We start from the raw sequence: 9691 nt of genomic DNA, 5'->3' as shown, positions 1-9691 counted from the left end.
TGGGGTACCTGTGCGACCAGGCTGCTTGTGTGATGACAAAAATGTTCTTGTGTGACTGATCAAAATTTGTTCGCACGAAACCTTACTTACAAGACAGTCACAGAAGCTTATCAACTAACAGTCACACAAGTATGCAAAGGAATGTCCAAAACGGCCAGTGCTAATAGGGTTCACTTGTGTGACCGTGTTACCTGTGTGATGGCAAAACTTTTAAATAATGCTTTGAAAAACAGTATTTTGCTCCACTTCTTAATTCATTCACTTTTGAGTATTTTGATAATCATTTTACACGTAGTTACTTGCCGTCCTGGTTGATTTCTCTTTTGCTAAAATATGTCCAAAAAGATCAGAGCTACTGGGGTGTATCTCTGTTATGACAAAACTGTTCTTGTGTGACTGATGAAAATATGTTTGCAAACCTTACTTACAAGACAGTCACAGAAGCATGATCAACTTAGAGTCACACAAGTACGTAAAAGTATGTCCAAAAAGGCCAGAGCTAATGGGGTGGACCTGTGTGACTGATCAAAATATGTTGGCAAGAAACCTTACTTACCAGACAGTATACATGTACTTTATGTTCACAAGACTAGTGCTTTGAAAAACTATTATTTTTGCTCCACTTTTTAAGTCTTTCACTTTGTGTTTTTTTTATAAACATTTTAGTTACCTGCCGTCCAGGTTGATTTCTCTTTTGTTACAGTGCCAGTGATATTATTTATATCAAGTCAAAACCTTGATTCTATTCAGGGTCTATCAAAATAGATAGACCCTGATTCTAGTTTGAGGACTTACAACTTTATCATAAGGGGTTAACATTAACAAACACACTTGAACCTTTAACTCTTTAATGTATACTTCTACATTTTAAAAAAGAACAATACAGAGTCAAGGACTAATACTGACAGTGTTCGACACTAACAGGGTCCCGGGATCCCTAGGACACCAAAAATTGGGGACACCAAAACTCACAGGTTGGGTGTTCCGTTGGGACTTTTGATTTTCTAGGTAAAGTAAAGCAAAAAGCTTCAATATTTTACCTTTTACATTTCCATCTAAGCGTAAAACTACCTTCAAATAATCAATAAATAAAACGAAACATTAAAAGGTAAATAAATCTAAAATCATGTGCTTAATTTTAACTCAAAACGTTATCATTTTTAAACTGAAATAAATTTGAATGTTTCGGCTTTATACTCAATAGCTAATATCGCCGAACATTCCAAATATATCCAGAAACGGTAATATGTCACATATTTTCGCGATCCGAGAAAAATACGATTTTTGTCTTACTTCGAAAAATGTGGAGATTTATAGAAGGTGCAAGTGACCCTCCAGCTACAAAAAGCAAAAACTAAAGAAGAACATCTTCAAACTCAAAGGCAGTATGAAAACAAGAGGGCCAAGATGGCCCTAGATTAGATTGCTCACCTGAGGTTGGTTTGAACAAGTAGGGGTTTGTATTGGTCAGATTTACTAAACCTCAAATTTTCCACTTTAATCACATCTTCCACTATAGATACAACCTGTATGCATTTATCATGTGTCAAAAATAAACTTAATAAAATATTTTTATTTAAATGTCTATTTTCAGGCTTTTGTTTCCACAGAACAATTTCAATTTGTTCAACAGATTAAAAGAATTGACTTTCATAATGAATAGATTCCAATAATAACCATTTTTGTTTACAAACAATGCCCTTTAATATTTTACGGCCAGCATCATCAGTTGTAGTATAAATTCAAAGGCTCAATTTTTTATCTTTGTGAACTCCTTTTGACCTCAAATGACCCATGTTCAGACTTTTTCAAGAAATCAATCAAACATTCTGACCAATTTTCATGACATCTGACGCAAAAATGCAATCTCTAGAGTGTTTTCAAGCTTTTTCCTAATATGGGCATTGCGACCTAGTTTTTGACCCAAGATGACCCATCTTCAAACTTGTCCAAGAAATCAATATGACAAACATTCTGACCAAATTACATGACATTTGAGGCAAATATGAAACTTCTAGAGTGTTAACAAGCTTTTTCCATATTTGGGCATTGCGACCAAGTTTTTGATCCAAGATGACCCATGTTAAAACTTGTTAAATAAATCATTAGGACAAACATTCTTACTAATTTTCATGACATTTGAGACAAAAATGCAAGCTCTAAAGTGTTTACAAGATTTTTCCATATATGGGCATTGCGACCTAGTTTTTGACTCGTGATGACCCATGTTCAAACTTGTCCAAATAATCACTAAGATAAACATTTTGACAAATTTTCATGACATATGAGGCAAAAATGCAACCTCTAGTGTTTACAAGCTTTTTCCATAATTGGGCATTGCGACCTAGTTTTTGACCCCAGATGACCCATGATCGAACAAATACAAGAAAAATTCTTACTAATTTTCATGACATCTGAGGCAAAAATGCAACCCTTTAGAGTGTTTTCAAGCTTTTTCCTTATATGGGCATTGCGACCTAGTTTTTTACCCAAGATGACCCATCTTCGAACTTGTCCAAGAAATCAATATGACAAACATTCTGACCAAATTACATGACATCTGAGGCAAAAATGCAACCCTTTAGAGTGTTAACAAGCTTTTTTCCCTATTTGGGCATTACGACCTAGTTTTTACCCCCATGACCCATGTTCGAACTCGTCCAAAATCATTAGGACAAACATTCTGACAAAGTTTCATGAGAATTGAGACAAAAATGCAACCTCTCGAGTGTTAACGAGGTAAGTGTGGACGGACGACGGACAATGATCGATCCTAATAGCTCTGCCTGAGCATGCTCAGGCGAGCTAAAAAGAGAGAAAAAGAACTTTCCAAGAGTCGTGGAAAAAGGACTTTGAATGGTCAAAATGTGAAGGAGATACAATAGGTATGACTTGCAGTGTACATGTATGTTCAAAGTATGACACTGTTCAGTTATTACAACAAAAATCATATAAACTCCTTGTTTCTTTGTTGTAGAAAAAAATATATTAAATAAATTGGGTCTAAAACATTATCATGATGTTTAATTCATCATTTTACCATTATGTCATTTTCATGAAGTCCAAATTCAGGGATTCCTAGATTTTAGAAGGGACTCCTTGAATATGTAGAAGGTGTTCCTTCAGGAATGTTACAATCTGGATAAAAGTTGATGATTATTTTTTCACAGTCAGTACAAGAAAATTAATAACGGACTGTCTGCCTTACCCCCTTTTTGTAGAGTTGGGTGGATGAGGGGTTAAAGTATTTTATCAAATTACAAATTAACAATCTGTAAAGAAACAAACTCAAGTAGGAAACAGAACTGTGGAACATTTATGTTAATTTTTTTTTGAATGGTTCATGTTTGATATTTTTTTAACAATCAAATTCCAAGAACGCTTGTGGAGCTCGCCACCATGCTTATAGCTTAATTCTTTTGCTCTTAAGCAGTCATGTCTCCTTGGGGCAATTTTTTGTTGCAAATGCTTTGAGAAATATTTTTCTAATTCTTCAATTTCTTTAGAAGACCACTTTTGCCTTGTTGATTTTTGGCCTTTTTTCCTATGGGTTTTCTTCATACCAAAGTCATTGGTGTAATTTGGTGCACTAGTAGACAGTTCTATTTCATCATTGCTCATCTCAGCCATTTCATTATTGTCCATTTCAAGAACTTCATGATTGTCTGTATCAGGAACTTCAGCATTTGAATCTCCAACAGATTTATCATAGATGATGTCACTGAAATTAACTTCATCTAATGACTTCCCAACAAACTGGGATTGGATGTTCAGGTCCTGCATCATCAGAACCTTTCCTAATGTCACTCTTTCAATATATGGACTCATTGTGCGGTAATGATTTAAATGTACTTTAGTTGAGTGGCCCAGATGACGACACATATGGTGGAGTTCTGAGTCTGATAGATTCATGACCTAGAAAATAAATAAAATAATTGTAAAATAAATCCTGATAAAAACAGCTACAAAAAATTAAACTGAATGCTTTTTCCATCTCTTGTAAATTATTTTGATTTTCCATTTTCTGTTACCAACAAGAGCACTAATCAATGCAAAATACGCTTGTTTAGAATGAAGGAAACATGATTTAATTTAAGAAGTAGAGGATAGAAGTACAGCCAATGGAGTTATTGCAAAGCACATAGTATTTATAATAAGTATAGTAAGAATTGATTAACAGTTTAACAAAATTATCAATTGCATTCCATATGGCTGTACAAGAATACAATGTCTTACATCAAAAACTGTGATTTGCCAGTTTTACTATCTAATCAAAATCTATATCTGTTTAAATGATTTTTTTCATCAAAGACAGTGAAAAAGAATCAATCAGATAAGTTAATGAACAACAAAAAAATAATAGAAATTTCACAAGTCGTGATTTAATAAGCAAGCTGGAAACATGATGCTTTGAAAAACATACATAACACTGACATTCATTATAATGTTATAATTAGTGTGTAGTATAGCAACATTTGACTCTACAAACCATTTGTCAGCAAACAACCAGATTCATCATAATGAAAGTTCACTACAATAACAAAAATTAAAATTTAATATATACATATATACCTGAGCCAGGGTGGCCATGTACTTCCTCATTTTAGTAGAGGTAATATCCTGAGGTCTGCTAAGACCTGCACTCTCACACATTTTCCGAAGGCTATCATAAGCTCTTATTGGATTTCCATCTGAAAAGCATATAAAATATTGAAGAATAATAAATCAAAGAATGATGAATAAATCTCAAGGATCACTCTTAGTTTTCAGTAATTAGATTAATTACCAGAATCAAATGACATACAAAAGTTACCTACATTCTGACCCCACAAGATTCATATTTAAGCTTGACCCAGAACTTTTTTTTTATATTTTTCTCAAGTCTATAAGTATATTTGGCTACCAAGAACTTACTAGTGTTAGATGCAAACAGGTAAGAAGTTTGGATATTAAGTTTTTGTCGTAGTTCTGCATCAGCCAGAAAATCCATTACTGCCTTGCACTCAACTGGTATTAAGACTGGTACAATGCCACCACGCTGAAAATTGAGTAAAAGTTCTTAGATGAGCCATTTTTTTACATTTGAAGAGTGAATAAAATTCATTTAAATTGATTTAATAAATAATTTATATATAAATTGATTGCATATGCATATAAAACAGCAATTTCACTAGGTTCAACACATTTAATTCTTTAATGAATTCCATCTACTTAGGAATAACTAAATCTTACATTATTTTTGCCTAATGTAGCAACCCTGATAAGCCATCAATTTATCAGATAACCACCTGGAAAATCTAAGAAATACAGAAAAATTCACACCCTCTGTAATTTTGTATCATCATAACTTTCTTATTATCAATTTCATCTTCACATAAATTACACCAAATTAAAGCTTATAAAATTATCTATAAGCATGTGTAAATTTGATTGACATGTCATAATTATTAACTTTATTGTGTTTATTCAAAATTGTTAAACATGTGATAATATCGGCCGGACTCGTTGTATCAACTTCTGAGGCACTGCTCTGGACCCCTACTAGTTTCATGAGGGAATGCAAGGCCCAGAAGTTTTTGAATATTAATGAGCTAATATTATTTTAATTTTCCAATCAATGATTTCATGTCGATGCTCAAAAAGTTTGCATACGATAATCCTAAGCTTAGATATAATTCCGCAAAGTTGACTGGCCGTAAAATTTTCATTACGCAAAAAAATCACATTTTTGCTCGGTTTCTAAAACCTCAACATCTCAGCTTTATTTGTGACGGTACAGTAAAAAAAAACAGTGACTTGTATAAAGTGTAATAATGAATTCAAAGCAGGAGCAGGATATACTCAACACATCAAAACTTGTAAAAGTATCAATCATCAAAAGGAGGCAAAAAAAGAAAATAAAAAGCTTACAAAGACTAGAAAAAGAATTAGACAATGCATTGAATCTTCTGATAGCGAAACTGAAAAAGAAAACAAGCCAGCAACACCTAAAGTTAGTAAGTCTGGAAACAAGTCTAATGGTAGAAAAAAAAGACACCAAAAAAAAAAAAAAAATCAAAACAAAAGTGAGAACGACCAGGAAATGGTGTCCTGTCTAAGTAGTTTAGGGGTAAACCAGTCAGTAATAACGGGGTATCCAACGTCAATAAATGGGGGAAAGGTAGTCATAGTGATGACGTAACTTAAATTAAGTGTAAACAAGTTTAAAAAAGGGTATATAAGGAGTGCAACTTGAAATAACCGTCATTTACAAGGAAGCTTTCGTACCGTACGGATCTACGCTCGTTAATACAGATAATATTTATTCTGCATTAAATTACGTTTGGAGAAATAGGCAACAAATTCGAAATTGGATTGCAAATGAGCCTTACGATCATAGGGAGACACATCGATACACTTACCAAAACCTACCTCGAAATTACAGAACGAAATACCAAAATAGAGGAAAAATGGCACCAACTCAGAAGAGAAGACTTTCAAATCCGGGAAACTACTATCCATACCTTGCGAAACGAGGTAGATACTCTAAAAACACGTCTTACGCAACTAGAAGAGTCTATGGCAAAGGTAGGAGGAAAAATAGACGATATAGCAGATATGGTAAAGGAAAGAAATGGTTCTACCCGAAGAAGAAGATCAAGACGACGATGGGAACGAGAAAGTATGTCACCAGCGGGTTTAAAATATACATACAGACCAGTATATGACAGTCAAAACAACGGATGGGTTGAGTACTATAATCCAGACAACAACTATGGAAGTATTGATGGCTTTCTTCAATCTTTGAACACAGAGGATCCAGTTAAGACTTTTAGAGAGAAGACAGACTTGAAGAGATCTTACAGAGTAGCTACAAATGACATCAATAACGTAACAGAGAAATACTTTGAACCAACATTGTATATGAGCATCAATGAAGGATATTGTGGAGACTTATTCAGTAACGGACAGGATGTTAACAAAAGAGCAGTTGGAATAGAAAGTGTGAGAATCTGCGTAGAATACGACAAGACACTGACTTGTTATTTTAGACATAAATCACCAAGAGGAAATGAAGCCACAGAAAAACCGCATTAGAAGACAAACTGTATGTTTTTGTTTTTTTAAGTTTAGAAATTTGATTGAAATGACTTGTGAGTTAATAAAGTTGATCAAAATATAAAATCTTTGTCCTTAGTTACAATGTCCAACTAAACACTTAGCAATTAAAACTACAATTTTAGTATAAAATTAAAGCGGAATGAAGAGTAGCGTCCGACAGTAAAAAGGTGGTGATTAGGGCGGAAGGTGGGAGACCTTCTCTGACCAATAGGTCTATTAAGCTTTAGGCCAGGGGTCCTAAAGTAGATCATTGCTCGTTCCGTGCTAGCCATGCTAGGATAATATAACAAAGAAAATGTGTCCAGACTTGTGTGGCTGTCGCAGAAGCAAATGTGTCCATGCTATGGACAAAATGTTAATGATAGCTTGTGTGGCTGTCACAGAAGCAAATGTGTCCATGCTATGGACAAAATGTTAATGATAGCTTGTGTGGCTGTCACAGAAGCAAATGTGTCCATGCTATGGACAAAATGATAATGATAGCTTGTGTGACTGTCACAGAAGCAAATTGTCCAGAATTGTGTGACTGTACAGTAATGACGTAATTAATGACGTTATACAGTCACAGAAGCAAATGTGTCCAAAAATGACTTGTGTGACTATAATGACGTAATTAATGACGTAATACACACGCTATGACAATTTAGTACTCAGAAATGGATAAACAAGATGAGGACACGTTTTTTCTCAGTGCATTATTCCTTGCAATAACTGCATCGCATTTACATTTGAAATATGGCACTCCACGTTTCTTGATCGGCCGTCGAAAAAAATGACCGCTCAGATCAGCAGCTCAGACTTTTGATCTTTACACCAATAAACACAAGTTTAAATTGCAAATAAAGTTTGACATAATGGATAAAAAAATAATTTGTAGTCTTTAAAATTTGTTTTATCCGTGTTTTAATTAATTTCGAGCGGTTATGTTACGTAAAAATTCATAACATTTTTTCGCTCACTGCAATGCATGGAAAACAAAAAAAATCGTAAAAGCATTCGACCAATTTCAGTCAGGTATGTTAAAACAAGAGGCAACTGTGACTTAAAAAAGAAATTATAATACAGTCATTCATAATACTTGTTTTAATTCAAAAGAAATCGCTGATTTTACTGTTATTTTGTTACGAAACTCGCCACACTTTTTAGCGGGAATTTTCGTACCCAATCTAATTTCGAGTCAACTTTTTAAAATTTCTATTGCAAAATTAATACTTATGTTTTTTTTTTTGGTGAGATTTTAAAAATAATTTTAATAATTCATGATATTTCATGAAGTTAATACTAGATCATTGAACTCTACTTTTCATTACTTTGACTGACATTAAACATCTGGAAAAGTAAAATTTGGCTACAGGTTATTATGTTGCATTATAGTTAAGTGCTTGGAAAAAAAACTTATGCAGATGAAAATAAACTTAGTTCATAAATATATAAAATTCCAGCACTTCTAAGTACCAATACCACTTAAATTTGAGTGATGAAAAAAATCTGTAACTTTCATGTATGTCAGCCTGAATTATTTTTTATTAAAATATCTCTTTCTTGAAACTGCTATCTTTCTTATGTGAAATTTATTGATGTCATAAATTGTCCCTATGAAATGACAAGACATTGTAATTTCATGTTAAATTTCTTTAACTACAGCAAAATGTACATGCTATTTTTAAAAATGTTTGTCTTTATTAGATTCTACAGGAAAAACTATAAGAGAGTGGGAAATTTCATGCAAATATCTTAATCAGTACTCAAGTTATTGCTATTTGTATACAATTTAACAATTATCTGGTGCTGTGATTTCGCGATTTACCATATGTAAGATTTTAGTCACTTTCTGCGAATTTCAAAAGTTAATAACTTTTGCCATTTTTAAAGATATTAAAATGAAACAGTTTTGGAAAGCTTATTTTATTTAGAATTTTTAAATATGGTCAGAAGTAAATCAATCCACTTTAAAAAAATCATCAGGGTTGCTACTTAATGTAATCTACCGTTTTTTTTTCCATATATTTTCAAGTATGTTAGGTTTTGTACAGAAAAAGCATGTGATCAGTTTGGTGAAGATTTGATTTGTTCTCACTATATCAAACAGGTTCAATTTTTTAATTACTTGATGTGGTATTCCACTGGACATGACATAATAATATATTTTGCCAAGATTATTTTCAAGAAATCATATACTGAAAGATATACATTAGTTATGGAAAAGGATGGATAGTGTCACTGGTTCCTAAACAGAAAATCAATACTTATCTCTGAAATATACAAAGACTTGTTCTGAGTAAGTTGTCATTTCCCCAACAAATACTTAACATTGTCTCATGACAAAAGATAAAATCCAAATATCATCATTTTACTAAAAGTAACTTACCTTTCCTCGTGTTTGTATAAGATCATGGGTTTGTATGAGGTATTTTTCGGTTTCTGAAACCTCTCCCATGAGACCTTCATCGATGTCACTGATGCTTAATTTCCGCAAGTAGTTTTGCACCCTAGAAAATACAATATTGAAAATAGGAGTGCAATGGTTCACCTTACTTTTTTTTTTCAAACATTAACCTTTGGTTCAATTTCCCATATCTCCAAAACGAAT

At 33.0% G+C, this 9691-nt stretch overlaps 1 protein-coding gene across 1 annotated transcript; it reads right to left on the bottom strand.

The window, feature by feature from the left end:
* Positions 1-831: 831 nt before the first annotated feature.
* Positions 832-9590, bottom strand: LOC132721869 (uncharacterized; the record flags this gene model as incomplete). Its single annotated transcript, XM_060706247.1, is given in 4 exon segments — positions 832-3915; positions 4573-4691; positions 4915-5038; positions 9470-9590. Coding segments are annotated over 4 exon segments (958 nt in total), but the record flags the coding sequence as incomplete, so codon positions are not given.
* Between the last annotated feature and the right edge of the window lie 101 nt (positions 9591-9691).

This window comes from Ruditapes philippinarum, unplaced genomic scaffold (assembly GCF_026571515.1).
Source record: "Ruditapes philippinarum isolate M1 unplaced genomic scaffold, ASM2657151v2 ctg15926_1_1_1_1, whole genome shotgun sequence".
NCBI lineage: Eukaryota > Metazoa > Mollusca > Bivalvia > Venerida > Veneridae > Ruditapes > Ruditapes philippinarum.
The sequence above is the reverse complement of the archived record's forward strand: the minus strand, read 5'-3'. Positions and strand labels throughout refer to the sequence as shown.